The 26,880-nt window shown below is 34.3% G+C and overlaps 1 protein-coding gene across 1 annotated transcript in view; it reads right to left on the minus strand.

Annotated features, from left to right (window-relative positions):
• Positions 1 to 25,652, minus strand: part of LOC149804430 (uncharacterized) — an 86,258-nt gene extending 60,606 nt beyond the window's left edge. Inside the window, exons 1-3 of the mRNA XM_089940251.1 lie at positions 25,542 to 25,652; positions 16,140 to 17,506; positions 898 to 957 (exon numbers count right to left, since the gene is read on the minus strand). Of these exons, the coding sequence (XP_089796377.1) occupies positions 898 to 957; positions 16,140 to 17,454 (1,375 nt within the window). The 5' untranslated portion in view covers positions 17,455 to 17,506; positions 25,542 to 25,652. The remainder of the gene's footprint in view (positions 1 to 897; positions 958 to 16,139; positions 17,507 to 25,541) is intronic.
• Positions 25,653 to 26,880: the final 1,228 nt, after the last annotated feature.

The raw sequence follows: 26,880 nt of genomic DNA on the forward strand, positions 1-26,880 counted from the left end.
GTGTTCCGAACATCATGTAAGGAATTATAATAAATTAAAACTGCTGAGCAATATTTATCAAAGAGAGGTGCCAAACCAGACGCTCATATAATTGGTCTATTTATCAAATGTACATTAGAAGCCTTCAATTGATTGACAGGTGTCTTAATCTTCTTGTCTTCCAGCCTGATCTAACAACAATCACTTGAACTTTGTTTGACAGCTCACATACTACATGACTGATACTCACTTTGTAGAAATGGATCAAATAAAAGAAAATTTAACATGCAAAAATTCATGCATACTAAGGACTGAACTGTTGGAATTTGTATACATCCAAAAGTGTAAAGTATGCAAACTTTTATGCATTATTCAATGTCCCAGAGAACCTTTGTCTATGTGTATGATGCAGAACTAAAGTTACTGTGATAAATCCACTTTGTTTTCTTTCACAGTAACTCAGAACTTTGAACCTGTGTGTGTGTGTGTGTGTGTGTGTGAGATTAAAATTGTAAACGTAGCTTTAACAATTTTTCACTCATATCGCTACGATGTTTACAGTTTATAGTGATGTCTAGCACTGGGGCATCTTGCCGCAGACATGTAGCATGATGTCCCACCCAGTCACATTATCCCAACACCAGGCCAACCAGTTCTAACACCAACCTCTTAATGGTGAGCGCCAAGTGAGGCAGCTGTTCATACCATTTTTTATAAGTCTTTGGTATGAACCGATGACCTCCTGCATCCGCTTTAACCACTAGGCCACCGGAGTGATCTCCTGGTCTGGGAATTTGAAAAAGGCTATTTGCAGCTGAGATCAATAAAGATTGACAGAAAAGAAATGCTGGATAACAAAGTAAATGAGATTTGACTCGCTACATAAGAGAGCTAGCTCTGTACAAAAAATAAGCTTACCATGTGAGAATGGCACAATGTATCGTTCTGTCTCTTCCTCTGAAAGGTGTTTCTGTGTACCTGAATAACAAAATGGGAAAATAAGGAAACATTACAGAGAAGGCAAATATGAATAATCAAATTTACCATTTTATAGAATTCCCAACAGTAAAGGTAATTCAGTAATGGGCAGTACTGTAATCATTACCAGTAGTAGAAACTTGGTAAGAAAAAAAAAGACATGCATGAAAGTATTTTTCAAGGCAAATTTTCATCAAATGGGCATCAAAATGCAAGGCATGTGCGATGCAAGCAAACTTGGTAAACGAATGAAAATCAACATAAAACAACATAAGGCTGAAGCAATCCCATGACTTAAATGATCTGTTTCTAACTTCATAGATATTAGGAATTTAGAATGTGCCTGTTAATCTAAACTGACACCACCTACTGCCCAAAATTACTAAAGGCAATAAAAAATTTCCGACGATGATGCAATCAAAATAATTAATTTTTAAAGTGAAAATTTCAAGCTTGTTTAATTGAAAAGCACTATTTTGTACCATACTGTCAAGGTATTATAAATCAATCAATCATGTAAGCAGAGCCTTTCTTTGGGCTGAATTTCAACCCCATACCCAATCCAAACAAGGGTACTGTAAATAATATATTACAATAACACCATGTCGTTATTTTGCTGAAATTATTGATTTGATTTTATTCTGTGACCAATCAACTCAATTGACATGTGCCTTTTGCATCGTAATGTTGGTCATCAATTGTGGCATAGGATCCCCATCGTCAAATGTATATCTAATCCAAATATTTTATGGATTATAAGTTCTAATAAACTGATCACTAATCAACAGCAAGTACACAATCATGTGTTGAATGAATGTATTGTAGACCTGTTTCCAAAACAGAACATTTAAACATGTTTATAAGACTGTCTTGACCAGTCTGCACTAAATGTCACATGCTGCCTGATGTGCATCAAAAGATTACAGGAACTTGTGAAATGTTGCCTTTTGAATGACTCATCATGAATATTCTAGTTCATTTTTTCAACATGTAAAAAGTCAAAAACGCCAAGAGTAAATAACAGCAGTATTGAAAAGTAAAAATATTGTCAAAGGTCATGAAAATTCAAGGCTGATATTCATATTTTTAACTTGTATATTAGAATTGCCATTTTTTAAAAATAAATCACAATGCAAATAGGCACATTTCACTTTATGCACATGTCTGAAAATAAATGGAAATCAGAAAAATATAGCCACAAGACAAATCACAATAGTTCCGGAACTTTAATATACTGATCGTTTAGTGGGTCCTAGGCCTCATTTCAGCCAATGAGGTGTCTTTGTCTCAAATGCAAGCCTTCAACAAAGTTTGGTGAAAACACAAGGCACAGCCCTATGACCCTGAGGTTTGACCATTTGATCCCAAACTGAATATGTGTCTTCTGTATCTAATATGAATGCCATCCACAAAGTGTGGTCAATGTAGATGATAAAGAACTCGAGATATGCAAAACCTGTTTATTCCTCTTATTCTCACCATGACCTTGACCTCTGAGCCAAAATCAATATCTCTTTCTTATCACATATGCAAGCTATTGACAAAGCTTGACCTTGGTATCTGGTATAAAAAACAAATTATTGTGTGGGAATTTAAAAAAATATTCCGTTTTGCCCCATTGCCCCCAAGATCAATAGATTTCTCCTTTGCCCCTTAAAAAGTTTCATAATGCTAGATGGTGGAGAACAAGTTACTGTGCAAAAATAAATAAGGTAGCAGATGGATGTATGGACAGATGAACATCATAACATTAAAGAACTCTCTGCCTTGTGGTTGGGCAAAGAAAAATTTGGACATTATCCCTATTTAGACTTCAAAATTAACAATTGAGAAGAGCTTTGCCAGAGATTCAGACAATAAGTAAAATAAAGTTGTTGTTCCTTCCATGCATTTCTAAGCAAATAATAAGAAACAAATATTAAATAAATGAACACAATTTGTTTTTATAACTTATTTTATGGGAAAGCAAATTTTGCTGCACTGGATTGAATAACATTCCTTAAATAAATGCTTAAGAAAGTAAAAACATGCTATGTTTAACTCATGCAGTTGTTTTTTTTTGTGCTCAGAAACTTCTGAATATGGTTTGTTTAAGTGGAAATTTTCCCAGTTCTAGGGATCTTGGACCTGACTTTGGAAATGGTAGGACATTCTCTCACTAAAATCAGAGATGCTACAACAATTTTATCTAAAGGGGTATGGATCTTCTCCCTTGTCACTAAAACAAGAAGCAGAGTAGAAAAAACGAGGGGAGGAGGAATTGCCATAGTTCATTATTTACCGAACACCTGAATATCCATCTTGATTTATTCCTGCTCCACTCTGTTTGGTCTCTAATGACATCAAAATCCTCATAAGAGTTCCCCACTAGTTGTATGAGCACTAGTCTGTTGACTGTTTCTAAGATTAATCTGTTCATTATCTGTGTATGAATAGTGTTCTGTGCAAAGAACCCAGTCTGCCATCTGAAGGGGCATATGCATGCCTGTCTCATGCATGTAATCTGGTGACTTGATGCATCTTGTAAGAGTTGATGTCAAACAATTTAAAAGCTGATTTCTGACGTAAAAGGGTAATTTTCCCCACAAGTTTTGCAAATATTTAACATATTAATCAGTAGCTATGAAGACCAATCAGATGCAACATCCACTCATTATCTAATTTTAAATTTTTGGGTGCTTTGGTCATGTGACTTAACTTATGCATCCCTGAATTTCAAATAAGCAAAAATATGTGGAAGCTGCATCTGATTTGTTAATTATTTCATGGAATGTAGCCATGAAATTCAAAAATGGGCACAGGAGGTAGTGTTGTGTTATTCCATATGGATTTAAAGTTTTCAAACATAGGATCTTATCTGGAAATACTCTGTACATATCAATGAAAGAACCCTTCAACCAACTTAAGTCTAGAGCTGTGAGAAGTACCAGTGTCTAAATGTACACAGACACATTTGTTTGCACCAAGTGCACATTTTAAAGAACAGATGAGATCAAATTCAAAAGCAATCCATTAGTATTGATACATACTTGGGGTCTGATTTGTCAGACAATGGTTCATCTAAACCTGAATCTAAATGTGTGTTAGAATAATGGTCCTCTATTTGGCAAGAAAACTCCACTTTGTCATCACTTTCTTCATTCTGCCTTTCACTTTGCATATTCGATCCAGCAGTAGTTTTCAACTCAGCTAAGACATGCTTATGATCTCACCTTCCAGAAATGGACCAATGTTTGTGCATGTGTGAGTAGAGGGCATAAATTACAGAAACCATCTAATTTTTCTCATTTAAACAATTTGTAAGATTTCCAAACTCATTGTCTAAACACGGATCTGCATTCTTTGGAATGACACAGGTATTTTGATCAAATAATTATCCATAGTTTTCAAATTTATTTTAGATTCTTACTTATTCATTTTATCTTAACAGTAAAAAACACTGTACTGCACAAAGTAAATGTTTAGATGTGCAACTTCAAACTAATTTGCAGGAGTTCTCCCTCATTACCAGTTTCCAAGTGTGCAAATTTTAAAATTTGTCTGTGTCACATGTTAACTCACATGCCTTGGTAATATTTCTGTTTAAGTAACTCAATTTCTTCATAAATGCATATTTAAACATTATTTCAAACATCTATTATTTTTCAAAAGATGGGAAAACTTCCAAATACTAAATTATGCTTGTAGATAACAGGTAAAGACCAAAGTTAAATGACAGCAAGATCCAGGACGGAACATTCCTTTTCTGATACATACATGTACTTGAAATACTGAAGCATCACCATTTTTTGTTAGGTACCAATTTTTATGGATCTGTGGTGCTCCAAAAAAAAAAAAAAATAAAAGCTCCACAAAAAATGAGCCTCATGTTATGCATAGAGTCAAACCCCTTATTTCTTTACTGATATATCTCCAGCAATCAACATCGCTTAGGTGTTTGAAAATTACACTTCATTAATCCAATAAAACATTATCTTTTATGTCCTTTTATTTGAACCTGTTTTTAAAAAAAATGGAATCCTAAAGTAGTTTACATTGTTTCATTGCACGTTTTATAAAGTATCCGGTAGCTGTCTTTTCCAGGCAATGCCTTAAATTAATACATTACAAGATCTGTAGGAATATGCAGAAAACAGATGGACTATAAACTATTTAAGTAACGGCATTACAGATAGTGAAAGAATATTTAAACGATGTCCAAAAAGATTTAATGCATATCTGAAACTGCTTTAAAAAAACATACTGCAAATACAGTAATCTCAAAGCTACAATATAATCTCTATAGTTTCAGATTTAAGCACAGTCGTGATCCATCTAAATGAATAATCTAATAAAACATTGATAATTACACTATATACTTTAAAGTACGAAAGTTCACTTATACAATTTTTCAGCAAAAAACAAACACTGATTAAGGATCACATCAATCAAGTCTTCAAGGAAACACACATATGGTTCTCATGTAATAATCTGGAATTGCCAAAATTACACAAGTTCAGCTTTTTCAATGCCATGGATATTCAGTACCAATCAAACACACAATGTATCTTTAGCTGTATCCTAAAACTACACATCAAAAGCTACCAGAGCCTACTGAATGCAATGAGCTTGGACAGTTGGTCATTTCACTGGTTCACATATAGAATGATGACATTATCCACAAGATAATTATCCCCCTCAAAAAACAACAACAGGACAGTGGTTTAAAGTAACCATGAAAATGATACGTTTAAATTCAAAACCACAAAACTGAAACCCACAAAAATCAATGAAACCACAGCGAATGAAAAGGAAATAAACATCAGTATTTGTCAATGAAAATATGGCGAATCTAGAATTTTTTTTAAAATCCAGCACCTCATTATCTTTCAAGGCATGAATTGAAAGGGGAATGCTTAGTGTGAATCAGTCTTTATAAAATCATTAGGGATTTTATTATTTTATTCCATACATTCACTGATTTGAAGACCTAGAACACATAACAGATTAAAAAAACAAAGCTTGAGTTTGAGATCAAGTTTTAAGTTTGAGCCACTCAGACCCAACATTACAAATGAACAGTTCTTTGTGATTGGCAGCAACCTGTCAGAATCAACTTCACAAATGAAAAATTCTCTGTGACTGACAGGCACAAAATCTCATGCTCAAACTCAGTCTCAGAAGTTTTATGACTTCCTGGCATGCTTTCCCATAATGCACCAGCAGGTCAAGTCTTGCTTTCATTTTAACTACTCAAATTTAGCACATGCTCAACTAAAAAATGTTAACTGTGAAACCTGCACTAGTCTGATCTAATGTTAGTATTTTAGTATCTAAATTCCCACAGTAATTAGCTTGTTTCAAGATGCAGGTTCTGTTAAATTATTCTACTGTTATTTACAAATAATAAGCATGCAAAAACCAAGTAAATTTTTTACTTGTAGTTGAGATATTTTATGGAAGCCAGACAGGTTTGATCTGCAAGGATATATCTCTTCTCTATCCAAGCTCAAAGGAATAATATGATACTAGTATTGTTTCAAAGGAATAATATGGTACTAGTATTGTTTCAAAAGAATAATATGGTACAAGCATTGTTTCAAAGGAACAATATGGTACTAGTATTGTTTCAAAGGAATAATATGATACTAGTATTGTTTCAAAGGAATAATATGTACCAGTATTGTTTCAAAGGAATAATATGGCACTAGTATTGTTTCAAAGGAACAATATGGTACTAGTATTGTTTCAAAGGAATAATATGATACTAGTATTGTTTCAAAGGAATAATATGGTACTAGTATTGTTTCAAAGGAATAATATGTACTAGTATTGTTTCAAAGGGATAATATGATACTAGTATTGTTTCAAAGGAATAATATGTACTAGTATTGTTTCAAAGGAACGGAGTACTACTTGCCAAAAGTACTGTCAATCTCAACACTGTCAATTTGTACCGGAATACATGTAGGTTTTCTACCCGTCCTTTTTTTCCTAAACCTAGATCTTCTCGGACTTTTGCTATGTCCATGTTCATCATCATCTGAAAAACAACAAAGATGAAAACAGGAAACCCTTCAGGAAGAGCCATATTCCAGCATTTTTTCAACTCTCTCTTCTATCAACAAATAACTACCAACCCAATGAATGAGTGAGAAAGTACAAAAAAGTGCAGTTTAGCTGTGAAATACATCTTCAGAAAACTGCACTTGCTGCAAAAGAAATGTGTTCTTTCAATGGGGGAAAGCTGTTGGACATACATACAACAAGCATGTAAAGATACACTCATGCACATTCACTTAGAAATACAGCTAAAAATAGTATGGAAACAAGTATAAAACCTAACAGCATTAAGTTTATAGACTGATGAGATGCTTTTGTATTTTTCTTAAATAAAAAAGAAACAGTTCAAAATATTTGCAACCCTGTTTTTCTATAAATAATCCAACTTTTTGTACATGGTTGGGACCCTTGAGCACCATCTTTTCGTCTTCTGACCAGATGTTGTATGTTTTGTCTTTACCAGTGACAAAAATACTGCTCAGATTAAAAACAGTACAAAGTAATCATGTGGTAACTGGTTTCTTGGAGCAATTGGTGCAAACCCTCCAGTTAGTGGTTTGCTTCTGCTGAAGTGCTCAGGGAGAATTCAACTTAAAATAAAAACCTCATTAACATCCTTAATTCCTTAAATACAAAACCATTATCTCTCAAACTATATGGTACTCCTTTGAGACAAAATTATTTTTCATGGCAAAACGATAATAATTTTGCAAGGCTTGCAACACGCAATGAGTAAATATAATTACACAAATTCTTTATTAATGCAATGTGACCCCACAATAACATGGTAGTTGGGAGCCATAGAACCGGACCGTGTTATAGACCGAGCCGTGTTATAAGCAACCAGGTCAGTTAGCTGAAGAAAATGATGCATGGGGGTGGGGGATGGGGGGGTGGGGGGTGGATAGGTAATAAATGTGGGTGGTAAATATGTACTTCATTGGCACAGTTACCATCTTAAATCAATGCATATTAAATGAGAAATACACCTGTGGTGAAAACAGAAGGCATATATAATATTTTACTTTATTCAGAGAATCACAGATTGTTACTTATACTTGTATACTGTATCTCATCACATACACTGAATCCACAATACAAGTAGTTCCATCGAAAATATGCACACACAGAGATTTAAAATATTCAATAATTTTGTCACAGGTCATATAGGTCTGAATTCAGTGGAAAAACATAGCATATTCACATAACGAATGACGAAGCACACTTACTTTTCAGTATGTCCCAAGTCGGTAAAAGTTAGTTTGCATTTTAAGCTGCCATTGGTAGCAATCATAAGCATAAACTTTTTCCCTGCAAAAAGGAAACTTTCATGGCACAGTAAACATCTTCCAAGTCACGTTGGAAAATAAAAAAAATCAAATAGATTCCATTGCTTTTATGCAAGTTTGGTACTGACTTCCTCTGAAGAAATGTTCTTTGTTTTTATTGAAGATTATAGTTGGCTTTCTTTGATGAAGGGTGCATGCGTTATTGAAGTCACCACTAAAGGACAGCTTTGGAGAACCAAACAAATGTCTGTTTCTTATTGTGGCGGCAACATCAAATAACTGTACTGCATGATTGAGACTGATTTTTTTCTCCATTTGCTTAGTACATTTTCGTAACAATCGGTGTTTCAAAGGTAATGTTTTATTTCAAATTTCAGCAAACAGTTTTTATAAAAAAAATTAGTCGTCATTTGGTCGATTGTAGTGTTACTGTTCCTCCCTGCCTATTGAACAGACCAACAAGTGAGAGGTTATTTGTTGTTGTTTTTTGTTGTTTCTTTTTACTTTTGTGATAGCAGAGTGATGCTGCCTTCCACGCATGCATCAGAAACTTAACAAAGGGTTAACGAACAATAGAGAGGCAGGTGTTCTGGTCTTATGACAAGGATTAGCACAGAAAATGTGAGTGTTCTGAAGGATTTAATTCTGAGTTAAAAGAAGAATTTTACTTACCATCCACATACAAATGTCAGTCTATGTAAATATATTAATTACTAGCAAGCGGCCAGAAATCCAACAAAAGATAGATTATGAGATAATGCCTCGTCCAGTTGATCTCCACTACCAGAAATGTCAACAACAAAAAAGCAGATATCTCACAACATACTGTACTCATGCTTGATGTCAACATAAGCGGATTATGATATAACAATGCACTGTCACAATGGTTTGTCAATATGGACCAAAAAATTGTTTATGTCACAACAGATAAATTTCAGTGCAATTTATACCAAGTCTGTGGCTTCTTTTCATGGGACCTCTGAATTTCTCCAGTCTAAAAACTAATGTGGTTGTATATACAAGTTTAAACAGCCAACAACTTTGCACAAAACAAAAATCGCCAGATGGTATAGTTTGCCACCAATAAGAAGAAAAAAAAAAACGCAGTTTGCAACACTGGCAAACCCCGACGCAATCCCAGAATAAACTTTTTACACATTATTTTTCGTACTTTTAAGAAGAAAAAACTTTTTTCGTGTACGAGAATAATACATTTTAGGAGCCATGCCCAATCGTCTTGTATTATTCATGGGTGATCTCTTCCCCAAACAAGATAATCAACTTTTTGTTTTTTCGTACTTTAAGAAAGAAATCTTTTCGTGTACGAGAAAAATACACGTATATAAAATTTCGGAAGCCATGCCACAACAGTGTTATATCCGAATTTGTGTTATAACGGAGCGTGCTATAGCGGAGTCACACTGTACTGAGATTTCTTGTCAAATATGAAAGAGTTTATCCTGATGATAGAAAATGCTGACATGAACAAATTAATTCATGTACTATTTTCTTTTGCTTTTTTTTAAATTTCAGAAACTGAAATACAAATACTGAAAAACCAGCCATTTAATCAGGCATAGAATAAAAGTGATGATATGTTATATCTTTGTTACTGTAGTCAAGGGTCAATGATTCAATTCATTCCACTTCAACCCTCAGATTATTTAGCTAACTAAAACCGTATCTACAACTGTACTAATTGGATGAAATGTATAGAAACTGATCCAATCAGATCCATCCTTTGTTAGATTTCAACTTGTAGATTGTTACAAATAATTGTTGCAATCTCAGTATACAATGTGTTGTTCTCAGATTTAAACATTTTAAGTAACTTTTACTAACACATCCATACCAGCAGCCTCCGCTGAAATGACAGTGTTTTACTCAAGTCAGACTGTCCTTCCTTCATAAAGAATTATAAAATCTGTTTGAAAACATATTTTGCATTAAAAAAAATTGAATACATTTATACCGATGATTCATATCTTGGGGGATGTGGGTGTGTAGCAATAATGTTGCTAGTGAACTACAGCATTTCATTATGTTTACACAGTTCTTTCAAAGTGTTTTATCTGTGGTATTTAGGTCAAACTCAAAGCAAAATGTTTGACATGACAATCATTACTGGCATTATTCCTATACTGTATCATTAAGCATTTGCTAGCATTTCTTATTGCATTTCTATTTCATGTTGTCCCCCATTATACCAAACAATTCACAGACCTGACAATCTGTTATAAAGCTAGCCAAAAATTGAAGTGAGTGCCTTCCCTGCTTAACTATTAGCATGTGATCACCACTCCTGATTATCCAGCCTAATGTGTCTCTGATTTAATGCTAACAAAAATTGGCCATAATGGAAGGGATTGGTGGTGAAGTAGTCATATAAATCAACCCCACAAATCTGTGTTGATACTGATAGACGATGTTGTGGGCCTTATGTCACCTGTTCATTAAAATATGCAATTTTGCTCCATGCAAATGATTCCTGAACAAACCTGTGTACACTCTAGACACATACCAGTAATTGGTAACAGCCATATCAAGTACCAAATTCAAAATTGCCACAGGGCAGATGGTTGTGCTATTCCAGGTGTATTTACCAAACATTTGATTTGCTCAGGAAATATAATCTACATGTCACCAAAAGAACCCTTCAGCCGACAGTAGCTGCACAGCCATGAGAAATATCGTTAAGTGTATAACATGTACACCAATGTGTCCAGTCAAATTTACAAGCAGATAATTGCAGCTTTTAATGAATATGTGATATCAGCCCCTCACCCAAAAATCAATAAATCATGGGTGAAGCGCTGATTTATCGGCCTAGTGGTAAAGTGGAGGTGGCACTGGCCATAATGGATGGAACTGGTGATGGAGTGGAGGTGGCACAGCTCTGTTATTTTTTAAGTACTCCTACCTTCCACTCTACCAAGAAATCCTTCCTGTTACGGCACAAAACTGTCCTCCCCCATTTACCTTGCAGTGAGAATCGGTTGCATGACCTAATTTTATTCCTTTGAAAAAAGACCCTGTCAGTATTACTCAGTATGATGAATACAATGGTTAAATATACATCCCCTTTATAATCATATAAATAATTTGCATTTTTCTCATACAACCTGCTATAAATTTGAAGTTGATCACAATTAGTGAGCAGCATGCAAAGATATCCAATCCAATCATGCTTTCTAAAGTCTATTGCAATTAGGTTTTTAAAAATATATGGGCATTTAGCAAGCATCTTAATAAGCATGATGTATTTTACTGTTATCTATGAAAGAAATTAAATCCAGGCTGGTCACACGAATCAGAAAATTCTGAAATATTTAATGTCAGAAATAGTCAACTGGAAAGCCAAAAGCAAAAATTATTTCTTCTAGGCCTCATCAATTGAGCAAGAAAATAAAGAGACTGAACATTTTAAGGTTCTCTCTGAACTGTGTGTCAGGCAAGCACTTTTAGTAATGTTGAATTGATCAAGCTGGTTTCTTTGTATTCTTAGATCGATCTGTATCAACTGGTATAAGATGCAAACCTTAACTGGATTAACAGTCCCCAAACAATTACGAAGCTGCATATAACCTTAAAACAAACTTTGCAGATGTTCTGTAATTGTAGGCAGCAATTCATATACAAATATACAATAAATATTGGCTGAAACCTGTCATGAACATGCTGCTATACATCTTACTTACTCAAGCTTCATGCTAAAAAGCCAGTGTTTTTCTTTTCATTCATCAGTTTAAGATTTTATTTTTATTTTCATGCTTTCATGAACAAAGTTCTTCATCAAAATCATGCAGCGATGATTGGTGTATGCTATATCATGCATCTAATTTAATGCATGTTCAAAATATTACATGGCATGCTTGATACGGAATCACATGCATCTAATTCAATACATGTTCAAGATCTTACATGGCATGCTTGATACAAATATACAGGAACCACAAAAAGTTATATGTACTGTGGATGATAAAATCACTTATCCTAATCAATGATCACCTGACAGTAAGTCTGTTTCATGAACCTCCAGTTTGGGATGTGGTTCTTGTTTACTACAACTTTAATCACTGAAATTCCAGCACAGTACTTGAAAATGATGTGGCTTGATACTTCCTTTTTTTCATTGCCCCACTGAGAGCTCCGTTAATACAATTAAAATGACATGTCAGGCATGCTTTCTGAGATAACCAGTACATATAAGTAAAATTACTTCATCATCATATATATTTTATTCCACGTTTTCAACTTCTGATATAAGCTTCTATATAAAAGGTTATGTGCTTGAAGCTAAATGTTTGATTATATGCAGGTATATGTACAGGATTAATTTTTGTACTCAGTTTTTTTCAGTCCATTGTTCAGACATTTTGTCCAAGGACAAAATTTCAAAGAATTGTGGGTCACTACATACAAATCAGTCCATGACAATGAAAAAGAAAGAGGTTTATATCTCGTAGTTCACTGCAGTGTTTTTGTTTTAAGTATAAAATCAGCAATTAATTTTAGTTTCTTTCACAAGATCACTGACGAGTGACAACTGATGACATTATTTTTTATCATTGAGTTTCACACTTAACAGACTCTGAATAGTTTTCTAGTCCAGATTCATGGTTAAATCACTTAGGATGCATTCCCAAGTAAAGTGTCATATTTATTAGTCTATGTTTTTATTAGGATCTGGAGAAAGTGTTTGTTTTGACATTTGGGCGTAAACTGAACTAGAACATGTATCTACTGACCTTAAATATTCCTCTAAAAACATCCTGAACAATATATAATTAAACTATGCAAAAAAAGAAAAATAACTGTTAAATTCATGTTATCGTTTGCTTCTTTTTCTGTCAATTTCCCAAAGGTCTGCCCAATTTTATCAAAAGACCTGAAATCCATTACCATATTTGATTCCTTTCATACTTATTTATACATAATGTAGCACACCCTTTAAACAAAATTTATACATTTCACCAATTTTCAAATGCCAGTTCAATCACAAAGCTGACTTGCCTTTGTTCCTAATGGTTGCTAAAATCACAAATGACAAAATTTTCAGCTGACAATTCATTCAAATAAAACAACATACTGGTATATTAAAATTTTTAGTGCCTTTGTTGCTGTCTGCTAATTTTTGCCATTATGGCAACAATGTCTACCAATGTTATGTTTTTTTCAAGTCATCTAAATAATAGCAGGGACAACATTTCTTAAACAGAGGAACATGCAGAAATGCATAATTCAGGAATAAATCAAATTTCCATTAGTTAGAAAATTTCAGTGAACGAGGGGAATTATGAAAGAAAATACTAGTCAACAATAGACCATGACTTTATCTGATAAAGAGCCAGATGAAAACTGACAATGTCTGAAATTGACTTGTGCATCTATTTAGACTGCTTTAGCCCAGCACTTGAAGTGCTTATTAAATTATATATAGTATACTAATCATTATAATATATAGAATGTTTAAAAGAAGAAAATTTTAATACACGAAATTGATTTGTGCATCTAACTGAGATGGTTTAGCCCAGTACTTGAAGTGCTCAGTATATTACATATACTAATCATAATGGTTTTTTTTATATTTAAAAAACCTACCTACCTACCATAATTTTAAAACCAGTGCTAAAGGAAACATATTTTTTCTTGCCTAATCAAAAATATCAGCATTTTCTGGGCACAATTTGGCAACAACTAGGGAAGTTCTAGCACCAAATGAGTCTGGATGTAAGTGAATGGCAACAAGACAATCTAAACAAAGCTTTCTATAGTCCTAATGAAATTATTATTAAACATCATACGACTGATCAGGCTGAATTAAGTGAGATATTCGTTTGAGTATTTCTGTTCATCATATCCCTCATTACATTTCTAAAACATTTTTTCTTCAATTCACATTCTGTGGCATTGGCACAAACTGTGCACTGTAGTGTTTCTATTCTGCTACAGTAATACAATCATTGCAAAAGACTGTCTAAGTCAAGAAAAGGTTGTAGTTTAAACAAATTTACACATGAAAAGTGAAAAAGTTCAATTAGGTTATATTACACCTATACTTTGATAACTCGAGTATAATGGGCCCCAAAATGGGTGTGTAATTTTCAACAAACAGATTTTTCAAATGAAATAGTTTGAGTTTTTTTATATTATTATTTTTATTTAAGATAATGAATCTCTGAAAGATTGTGAAACACATTAATCAAACAGGTTTCCAAAGACACCATGATACATGTGTCTAAACCTGCAAAACATTGTATATTATGTCACTACTTTTTGCACAACAATGCAAAAGAACTTTTGTTAAAACTATAAGTTCATTTTGTGAAACAATTGTCAATGTTGAAACTTGATTTTAACATTTGTTATTATTAAAATATTTATGCTGTGATTTCAATGCATGTAACAGAGAAGCTTCTACTCATATTGCAGGCAATTTAATTACATTACTTAAAGAGCAAATCTCTTAAGTGCCAGTTCAGTTTTAAGTCTACTATAAAATTCTTCATGATGAACCACATTATGCATTCACCAAGCACTCCTTTTGCTTGCTATCTATGATCACATTTGTGAATGACTAGCATAATTGCAGGCAATTTAATTACATTACTTAAAGAATAAAATCTACAACACTCAGGGCTCCCCTGTAAAATATCCCCACAACACACCTCATTTACCCTTTCGGATGCCCCCCCCCCCCCCATCATGTTCCAGTCAGCCATGGCCAATCTGCAGAATAGCTAAAGGTTAGACTGAAGTAAACAGGAAAGAAGCCAGTGTGACCAAATAGTTAATCTTTATCACTGTAATTATATTGTAGAAAGGATTGCCCCTCCAAAGACTACTCTAAGATATTTATAAGAAACCATGTTCTATTGAGCGTGTATGTAAGCATCTGCAATTGATTAGCAAATAAACAATGCCCCATTTGTTGTAATGGTGTTTCAGTTAGTGAAGACATGAATATAAACCATGAATGTAATCAATGCTTTCCCAGAGTTTGATTTGGACATTACTGTACTTTTCATTTTCCTTTTGAAATTGAAAGACTAAGGCAAGTAGTCTCAGAAATAGGCTGTGTACTCCTGAGTTCCAGGAGTGAAGAACCCAGAAATTCTGTTGAGCCCCGACTGTTCATGTTGTCAACTGAAACGATTTGACTAGACACATGACCACTAGCACTTAGTAGGTAGGATTTCCATGCCTTTAACCCTTTAAAAAAATTCCACCCCCTTTATTTGATTTGATACAAAACACATAATCAATTTAATAATACAAAGCAGGCCTGCTTTTAACTGAGTGTAACCGTATGCATTAGTGACATCTTCACTTATTGAAATACCATAAAATGTTATTTAAAGTGTACACATTTTTTGTTTTACAAAAATAAAATGTAACAAAATATAGGACTTCCTATTAAAAGTTGAGAATTTTATGATGTTGATTTAATTTTCCTGACACAAAATACAGTTTTCAATGTTAAAATAAGCAATACATATGGGTTTGATTTACTAATTTGTATTATCATTTTCTTTACATACAACAAACAAGGGTAATTTTTTTGGTATTATCTAGGGAAAAAAAAGGAGGATCCAATCCTTTCCCATGTTATCAGCAGGTCTGCAAGTTATTTGGGATAAAGTTATTGAGGGAACATTGTAGAATGAAAAGGACAAGCTAACCAGGTTTACTTAGGACACATGCTGCTCTTTTTTGTGCTGTGATAGCTGCAGCATTTTTGGGGGATGAGCAAGTGGAAAGACAGACAAGATGAACTACAACTTCTCAAACTAACAACCTGGAAACAATTGGTGTTATGTACATGCAGTAAAATTGCCATTAGATACTTACCAAACATGCTGGAATCTAGCAACTCCCCTGGACTTTGCTGCGTCACAATTCGCCTCCTTCTCAATGGACCATCTGAGCTGGGGGTTCCTTCTGCAACACCCTTCTGTATGACCTGTGGACTTTTCACCCCAATTCCAATATTACTGTCCGCCAGCAAACTGCTATCCAATGATGGTTCAGTCTGACACTCAGCCACAGATTGGTTTTCTCCCTTCCCTTCTTCACTGTCAACAGCTGTATCCTCCTGTTGCTGATCCTCTATATCTCCTTCCACCGTCCCCTCCTCTTCAGAATGCTTTGAAGTCCCATCTTCCTTGGCTTCTTTCCCTGTGTCATCTGCTACTGTATCTTCTTTCATTTTCTCCATGTCTTCTGAAGGTTTGAAAGTCCAATCTTTATTGGCCTCATTTACAATGTCACCTGCTACAGCATCTGCCTCAATCTCCTTTTCATGGATATTAACATCTCCAACATTCAGTCCAATGTTAGCATTTTCAACATCCATTGTGTCCTCCTCTGTTTCAATCTCTTTTTTGGGAAGGTTTGCTTCTCCCACAGTCAGTCCTGTCATAGCATTTTCTCCATCCATGATGCTTATCTCCTCTGTCTTAATCTCAGTTTTACGCATGCTGGCATTCCGGAAAGTCAGTCCTATTTTAGAATTTTCATAATCTATTGTGTCCTCCTCCTCAGTTTCCCCTTCATAATCTAATGTTCCATTCTCCTTTGCAACTCCATCATCTTCTGATGAAGGTTCATCCGGACTAGCCCTATCACTCTGTCCTTCTTCACCTTCCACTGACAAACTGCTGAATGCCTTGTTTTCCAGCATGATATCACCACTTTCTAGATGACTCTGTGAGCTTTGTTCCTGAACAAGATCTACTTCTTCATCACCAACCAAATTTTCCTCTGTGTCCATAGCCTCTGCCCCAGTTCTGCTTCCCTCTTCATCATCAACTGGATTTCCATCTACAAAGTCATTGTCATTACCTTCAACTTCAGGCAATGGATCTCCAAGGCTCAAATCACTACCATATTTATTCTGTTTTACTCCAATATGCATATCATAACTCGAGTCAGCTGCTTCGTCAAAACCATTGTCCCCTTCAATATCACTAATACTACTGGAAGCTGATTCATCTTGATTTCTATTTATCTTAATGGAAATATCAGGGTCTTTAACTAAAGTAGAATGACTTGTGAGCACAGCATCCGATTCCTGTTGCCAGTCTGGGGGCATTTGCTGTCGTATGTTGTCATTGTGCTGAGATGTTTCAAAAAAGTGATCATTCATGTTGTAAAGGTGCTCCATCTCTCTTTATATCACCATTGTGTCCATCAAATCTTAAGTACAATTTTGCTTGCTGAAATCAACAAGAAAAGAAAAAAATAACCCAGTTAATTATTGATAAAAGCATCTGCTTTCCACTCTTACCATTAAAAGAAAGAGATAAAGCATTATTAGTGGCCATATCCATGATGCAAAATTTTCTGTATTATTGAAAAATTAATGAAAATGGGGATGAAAAATTAATAGCCAAAGTGCCCCTGGTTCCTCCGATCAGCTACATAGTTGCTGGACTATTCAGGTCAGGAATTTTGCACTTGGGGCTGAAATCTTGCATCTGTAGCCAATATGAACATAATGAAGGCTAGCTGACAACCACAAAAATGCTTGGGGATTCTATGCAGGGAAACTTTTTCCATGCAGCTCTTTTATCCCCTCAGCCTATTATGTCTCTACTCCACTATGCATCAGAATATGTATTTGGAATACCATGGTTATTTCCCTTGAGTATGACTTCTACCATTATTTGTTAGCTTTCACATGAATCACAAAAGTGAACAACAAAATTGCTAACATCTTGCATCCTCTCACATCACAACCCTTCAATATGATTAAAGTTTCAAATTCTTTAATAGAATCAACAAAAAATGGTTCACAGCAACAATCACATTAAGTAAAAAGCTGAGGCCATGTCAGGGATGGTCCTGGGCTTCGCCAATGTCGCAAATTGTGATTTTTTTTCCTTTTTGGCGACAAAAATATCCCATCTGGCGATTTTTTTGGCGACAGACTTTTTGCTTATTTAATTTGTACATACAATCATGGATTTGGACTGAATAAATTTAAAGCCAGAACGAAAGGAAGCCACAAACTTGACTAAGCAATGCATTGGAATCAATCTGTTACACAAACGATCCTTTTTTCTTATTGACAACCCCATCTTTACAGTGCATTGTTACATCATAATCTGCTTATGCTGACATCTGGGCTGAGGACTGTATGCTGCGATACAGTCAATCATGCTACTGCACTATACCTACAACTGACTGACTTCTGAAGACGCGAATAGAACAGATACAATTAATTGTATGGCTAATCCTTCTGTTTTTTTTATACATATACCAATACAATAGTTTTGTTGAACCTTCATAGAAAACTGATAACCTTTGAAGTACCGACTACTGCTTATAAATACAAAGCAAATGGAAAAAATCTCAATCACAATTATATCTGTCGCCAGTGCAGCATTTTACTCATTGATCTTTTCCTTTTGCCATCAATCCCGTGTTACGGCTGCAGAGACTTAAACTCCGCAACAAAAATAGCAAAAAAAAAAAAAACAGTTTTGCATAATTAATAATAATTATTTATGTCTCAAAATACAGGAGTGAAAGAATACCTAAATAGGGTGTGAATTTATGCTTATATATACGGTCCAATATTGCCAGGTGTTGACTCATGTAAGTGTCATTCGTGGGAATGGAGATCCTATTTTGTTTGTCGAGAAAATTTATACAGCATTCAGTGATCATTCTTGGGATTTAGGAAGCAATTCACTACAAGCTTTGTGAAGTTAGCCATAAGGGTGTGTGGGGGGGGGGGGGCTGCTGAGAGACTACTGGTGTCAACTGACAGCACTGTAGACGGTGAATGTGGATTCAGTAAGATGAACCTCATAAAAACTGACATCAGAAATAAACTCTGCATCTCATCTCTCGAGAATTTAATGAGAATCAGCAATGTGAAAAATTAGACTTTGAAACTGCGTTCAACAAGTGGGCAGCCCTAAAATCGCGACGGATCTTCATGTAACACTTTGTAACATTTTGTTAATGCTTGTTGTAATTAGAGTATTAACTAACCCATCTTTTGTAATTTTCATTGCCTGTTACATTAATAGACTAAATTAACACTTGAAAAAATGTACACTACTTGTTCTGGCGACACTTTTTGAAAATTGGCGACAAAATATTGAGGTTGGCGATTTTTTTGGCGACAGCTTTTTAAAAGCCAGGACCATCCCTGCCATGTACATATATACCTGAAATTAGGGACAGGGATATTGTAGCAGCCATACTGGATGTTAGATCTGTATGATTTTCATTTAGAAACAGAGACATAATTAGCAGTCTTCTAACACAAATTACAAAATCAATGTGAATATGACCATCCATTCAGGATCAATAGCTATAAGATTTTCAAGATAGCTTTCACTGTGGCCATATTGGACATTGGACAAGGACCATTTTTATTTAGGATTGGATGTCATATCACTGACATTCTGCATTTAAATCTAACCAGAAATCCAAATATGACCAGCTATATATATATATATATATATATATATATATATATATATATATATATATATATATATGTTACTTGTTTAGAAAATGTGAAGAAAAATTCTTGGATTATTCCTTCATTTATATCCGATATATTTCTCCAACAAGCATCTAGTGATAATTGATTCTACAGCAAGAAAACAAAACACTTAAAACTTTTGAACAATGTTTTATCTCTCTAACGTTTAAAGAATTAAATCATAACTTACTCAACTACTTTTCTTACTGGAATGGAGTATGTGTAGTTTGTCTGTAATTATTTATTAAAACATACCATTCCATTAATTTTGAAGAATCATTCTTAGTAGTTCACTTATTTAAGAACTGAAAAGTTTGGTATATATTTTGTAACATTCATTAAAAAACTCTCTTCCCATTTTTCTTTTTTAAACGGAAAGTTCCTTTTCCACCTTGGAAGGGAACAAGAGTACATTAATAAACCAGCTGCCACAGTGGGAACTCACTTATATTGTAAATCGTTAAGTATAACAGGACTTGGCCTTTCATTACATCAACTTTCAGCTGGCAGTAAAGTGATTCCAGGTAGTGAAGAAAAAAGATACCAAATATATAACTTTAAAGACCATTGTTTGATTTTCATGAAAATGACACAATTTTAGAAAGAAAAAAAACATATACAATGTAAAATATGTTACTTTTCTATTTCATTGATAACTGTTCACTTCTATTTGATATCGTGCATTTCTGGAGTTGTCTTGTTATTCCACCATGCAGGAACTCTGATGCTATCTCAAATTACTGGGAACACCACCCGAAATTCTACTCTGACAACACATATATTCTATATATAAGAGTATGCTTGCCTATCTTATTTCATCTGTTTCATACTATACATCCAACCACGAACACCCTACTGCAAAATTTATAGTGCTATCATTTTTATTGCAAACCATCCTTCGGTTTCTTATTCAGCCATTTGTCTAGTAGCGTCTGATGTCCTCTCTCACTCTTGGAATGTGATTACAACTCTTACTGTGACTCACTTGGTATGAAATCAATGAGACTCAACATGTATGATTCTCTTTCACGTAGACTGAATCGTGTGCTATGCAGGTATATCCAATAATTCCAAATAGGTAAAGAACACATCTATCGGAGTCTACTAACAGTCTTTCATGGATTACAGCTGTAAATTATTAAACTATTAAGATGATGTTATGGCTCTATGGTCCTAAACTAAATAACAGAAAAAGTGAAAAACCAACACATTTTGTAAAATTCCACAAATAATTTATCTGCCAAAAATACAATGTGAAAATTTCACAGTATTGTGAATTAAATCCCATACAGTCCTGAAAGTTTTAAAACAAGTCGTAAAGCACAGAGTATTCTAAATGAGTTCCAGTGGTATTCCAAATGAATTCCAATCTACTGAGCCAATGTGTCAATGACCCTGAATAATGTTAATATGCTACCAGTCTTGATGTGTCACAATAATATGATAAAGAATGCTTTAAATTAATTCACAGTATTTTAAAGTTGTTAGTCTTAAAGATTATGAGCACATTGTAATACCATTGAATAATAAAATAAATAAATCCTCTAAAGTAATAATTTAACACAATTAAATGACTCCATTACAGATGTTTAAGATTGTAATTGTTATTGTTGTGGGTTTGATGATATTTTTCAACACATGAGAGGCAAAACATGGTGGACAGTATAACTGGTGGAGGATGAACCCAAGAAAACCTGGCAAGGATCATTCACCCAAGGGAAGCTAATGGCAAGCTTTCTAACATACCCACATTAGCTGAGCCAGAGACTAGACCAACGTAGATATCAGTGAGATGGCATTAATCGGTAAAGGCATACACTTTAGACCATTTGGACACTCTGGGCCCCTGTCCCCCAAGTAAAGAATAAGATCCCTCCTATTACCTTATATTGAAAAATAAGACATAATTCCAGAACAAGGATGGGGGTCAAATTATTCATTTCCAGAATATTCCACCTCATAAACAAGGCTAGGTCCTTTAACAGCCAACCAATCAGAAACTAGGTGATCTAGATTTCCAAGGGAAAAACTAATGTCCTGAACTCAAATCCCATCAAATTTGTCAACAAAATTTTGTTTGACAACTCCTAAGGTCAAAATGACACAATAACCTGTTTACCAAACAAACTGATCTTATAGCACAAACCCACAATGGACAAAATTAAACTAACATAAAGCGTGAAAAATTTGGTAAAATTTTATAAATATTTTTTCCCCTAAAATACAAAGTGAAACAGTAGACATATCTTACAGTATGGTGAATGAACTCCTAAACAGACCTGTTTTATCAAGTCCAAAAGTATCAAGATCCAGTGATATTCCAAATAATGTTCACAATTGTACTGATATACCAATAGTCCTGATGAACACAACCATGTCATCCAAAAATGTCTATAAATGAATTCACTTTAATTTCAAGCAGCTAATTTTCAAGGAACCTAAGCTCTCTATAATTCCAACAAATGAATTAAAAAATTAATCCTCTCAATTAAACACAACTAAAATGCCTTCTTAAATAAACATCTTTTATATAGATAACCAAGGTGTAATACAATTGAAAGACGCATAATTGCTACAGAATGATTTGGACTGGTAAACAATGACAGCTGGTTTACACTAGCTAATAAGAAATTAGGTCATCTTGGTTTTTCAAGACCTTGTGTCCTGAAATCAGATCATGTGATGTTTACCTGGATTAACAGTACAATTTAACCTTGGAATTTTATGAATGAATTTATGCACTTACAATCATAGAGAAAATTAATATTACAAATGTTATTAACTATATAACCCTAATAAACTATTACGATGAAAAAAATACACTAATGTTGATATACATAAAAATGTTTTCATTTCACTAAATGACCCTTAAAATATAAAATCATAAAAATTAACACACATTATAGATATACAGTGTGATCCCACTGTAATACAGTACACCTCTCCCTTGATAACTCACGCACACCAGGATCCAAAACAATCAACCGCACTATAAGTGAGGCACCAGTTATCAAAGGACCTTAAAAAAAAAAACCAAAACAAATAAAGGGATCGACATAAAGGCAAAAGGGGGGGGGGGTGTTATAGTGTTGAATACTCAATTTATAATCATGCTGAGATTAGCTGTTAATAAATATCTCTTCATAACGGTGTACTTTATTTTTTTCCTCATACAGCAACATTAATTTCAGGATAAATTACAGAAAATTGAGATCAAAAACATTATTCCACATGGTTTCCGTTCGCTTAACACGTGTACCACTTCACACACTGTGTACTACGTCACTCATAACTGGATACATTCTAGTTTTATTGCCTGATCCAAATTAGACAGGGATTTTTTTATACAAAAGATCGACTCTCTTTTAAAAAAACATTGTCGATTGAACACATGAATGAAAGATTGATAGATCTGACTGTGGTAGAAGTAGAATGAAAAAAAATCACAAGGGTTAATCATTACCAACATGAATTTAATGGGTCTACAAATTTAAAACAATGTAAATTTTAACATGATAACACCTGCCATTTGTGACACACCTAACAAATATATAATGCTGTCTGGCATTTCTGCGCACTTAAGGTTTCCGTCTCCTATATTGAAGCAAAACGCATACCGAATGCGACCGACTGACGAAAAGAAAATACAGCAATGCTTAACCGATCTTGTAAAAAAGTTAGTTCGTTTTATAAAAAAATAAGCTATTATGTGGAAGAGAAACAACAATGAATAGGATGTAATGTGTTTACTTCATCTTAGTGACAGTGAAAAAATTACTAAAGACTTTAGAAACAAACTATACACCGGGGAATATCTTGAGACTAGCCACCTGATTTCATCTGTAATAACATAATTAAAACAGTATATATTTCCTTTGATGGCTGCATAGGAATAAGTACAATGGGGCAGATTCTTGTGATACCTTCAATCTCCAAGATTAATACAGCACCAGATAAGTTTTTCTTTTCAACAAATTTTCTAGGTCTCTAACAGTTTTTGAAACAGAAATTTAACTTCTTGAATCACTGCAAAAGTTGGTACAAAAAACATATCTATGCCAAAATAGCAAAGAGACATTACTCTTTCAGGTAACTATCAGTGTTGTATGTCATGATCCACCCAGTTTTATCCCATTTGCAGTGCTCAAAAAATCTGACAGCCTGTCACCCAGTGTCCCTACAATTTCAGATCTGGCCCATCATGTATTCTAAGTGAGGTGCCAGTTTGGCTTGTCAATTTTTTTTTAGCCAGAGTACATTTTGACTGCACTAACGAAATGTTGAAATGTATTTTCAAGATGTTGACATACCTATCATAACACAGTGCAACATGATTAAAAATCAGATCACCACTATCCTACATGAAGTGGAGACCTGATTTTAATCAACTGGAACATAGCATGTCATGCTAAAAACATAATTTTGTACTCCCAAACCCCCTGACACAGCCATGCTTTGAGAAAATACAATTTTCAGTAATCTTCGAAAATAGAAATAAATTATAAGGTGAAAACACTCAAAGAGAGTCAAATACCTAATTTATTAAATTCTTATCTGCAAACTCTGCCTCGAATTCAATATTTTTTCTCCCATTTGGGAACACTGCCCCTCATAGCTCCATGTCTTTTGCAATCCACTGCAAAAACATGGTGATGTTATCCAAGCCCGCTATGAAAATTGTAATTAGCACCAAAATTATTTCCATATATCTGTAGCAAGTGATGAAAATTACAAATGATATTTCTAAGGCAAAAATAAACAAACGATGAAGAAATGAAGCATTTTCTCTTTTATCGTTATTTTAACACTTTCAAATTAGCATCAACCATATTTCTTACCAGTGGAAAAAAAACATCATGCAAAAGAGTAAGACCATGTGGAAGGCAATAAATGATTAAAATTACTTTATTTTTTCACGTTTTACGCAAATTCATGCACGAATTAGTATCGCAACTGATAATTATTTATGAATAAAAAATTCTCAAACTGATTTTAGAAAATGTACGAAATTTTCGAATTGAGATGAGCCTTTTCTGCAGTTCAAGAAACAGTCTTTTGAATAAATAAATTATTGTCAACTTAGAGCGAATCGAACAAAATTATACTGAAAAGCAACTCGTCGGAATCTGACGTGCAGCGATACCTGCTATGCATCCTGAGTTTAACTGCCCTCCCAAACTTCTGTAAATTCAATACTCATTCCTATGTGCACAGTATGCCTGGCATGACCTTGTTACATGCTGCTAAAAATAGAACATGTGATCAACAAGAAATCTGATTGGCTCTGACGCCCTCTACTGGCAAACTGTACTAAGAAATCATAGAATAGTGGGGAAGCCATCTTGAAGACCATGTAGTGACAAATAAACATCCAATTAAATATCAATCTGAAAATCACCGAACCATATTTACATCTCTTACAGTACTGTACTCATTACCACGCAGAACGTTATGAATAACGACTGAGCGTATATTGATCCGTTAGGATGGAAAGATATTACCCTCTTCACGAAGTAAACGACTGGTCAAATAAAGTTTGCACTCTATTCCTATATAAAAATCGCAAAAACTCTGATAGGTGACCATCATAATGGATAAACAGACTATAGTTGTGAACGATTAACATCGCAGACGATTGAGGTACCTAAAGGGGCAAACCCTTTATGGATAAGTGAATTTTGGGTATTACTATGCTCCGCTAGCTAAAATCGTTAGAAAATCAATTATCTGTCCTTAATTCTCCTTACCTGCAAGAACAGATAATCAAAATAACGTCAGAGCTCCAGCAGTTATTTTTTTTTACTGAATATGAGGGCTACTTGAAACAAAAGGATCAGTCGCTCACGCCGACAGTTCGTTTCCGTCCTGTAAACTAAGTCACGTGGTTAGAGCTCTCCAATTAGTCATACCAAGCGCGCAAACGGTACCCATTAACAGTTATTTCCCTCTAAAACAAGAACAAAAATTAATATTCAAAATATACTCTGTATTCACCCGATATGTCCTTAACATCCCATTATCAGCCTATTTTATACTTATTACAACTGAAATTGTTTGTTTGCATTTTTACATGAAAAACATATGTAGACTATTTAATTGGGACTAGCATGTGTGTTACATACTATGCCTGCGGAACAAGAGAAACAAAATCAAAGTTTGAACAGTAGTAGTGTACTATTTCTGTGGTGGCCATTAGGGAAATAAATGGACATGTAGAATTTATCGAAAATAAGTAAAATAATTTTCTATATAGCATTGTATTTTGGATAAATGGACTTCTCCATACGATGAAATATTAGCAAGGAGGTGTAGAAAAAAAAATGAACGTATGTGGACGCGAACTTAAATATCACCGTATCACAACATAAATATCATCCATGTGACAAGATTAAAAATAAATGTTCCTAGTACCTAAGTTATAAAACGTGAACTTAATTATTAGTTTTAAACACATTTAATCAGCATTCGTATGAAAAATACTACTTTAGCAAGAAAATTTTAAATCAACCTGATCCAAAACTATTTAATGAAAACTGTCTCAACAATTTTGCATGAGTGTTGACAAATTAGGTACTTTGAATTGTGCATCCTCTTGCAACTCATATGTCTAAGAGCTAGACTACTAGAACACGAATAACTCGCCCTCAACTCTTGCGATAAACAAATTTCCTTTCAAGTCGACAAGAAATATTTGATTATGCACTATGCTGAAATATCACGTGAGACCTAATATTTGGCACTTGGGGGTCTAACGGGACTTAACATCATGGCCCCAGAGTGACATTTTTTAAAATATAATTAGAGAAATAACGGGGATATGGGTCAAACGGACATCTAATGTTACAAACAACCCCTACAATCCAACACGCCGTGTGTAGTGACTAATACTTAATCGCCTCTTATCCGATACCCAACCTTATACTATCCAATATCCCCGCATTTACTACCCAGCAGGCTCTGAGTTGTGACATCGTTCGGTATCTACTATGCAAGACGAAATTATATCCACCACCCCGCATATACTATCCAACACGACATGTGTGCTGCCCAAAACCGCGTACCTACTATACAACGAAGAGATTAGGA

This window comes from Sinohyriopsis cumingii, chromosome 2 (assembly GCF_028554795.1).
Source record: "Sinohyriopsis cumingii isolate HCF-2022 chromosome 2, ASM2855479v2, whole genome shotgun sequence".
NCBI classification, from domain to species: domain Eukaryota; kingdom Metazoa; phylum Mollusca; class Bivalvia; order Unionida; family Unionidae; genus Sinohyriopsis; species Sinohyriopsis cumingii.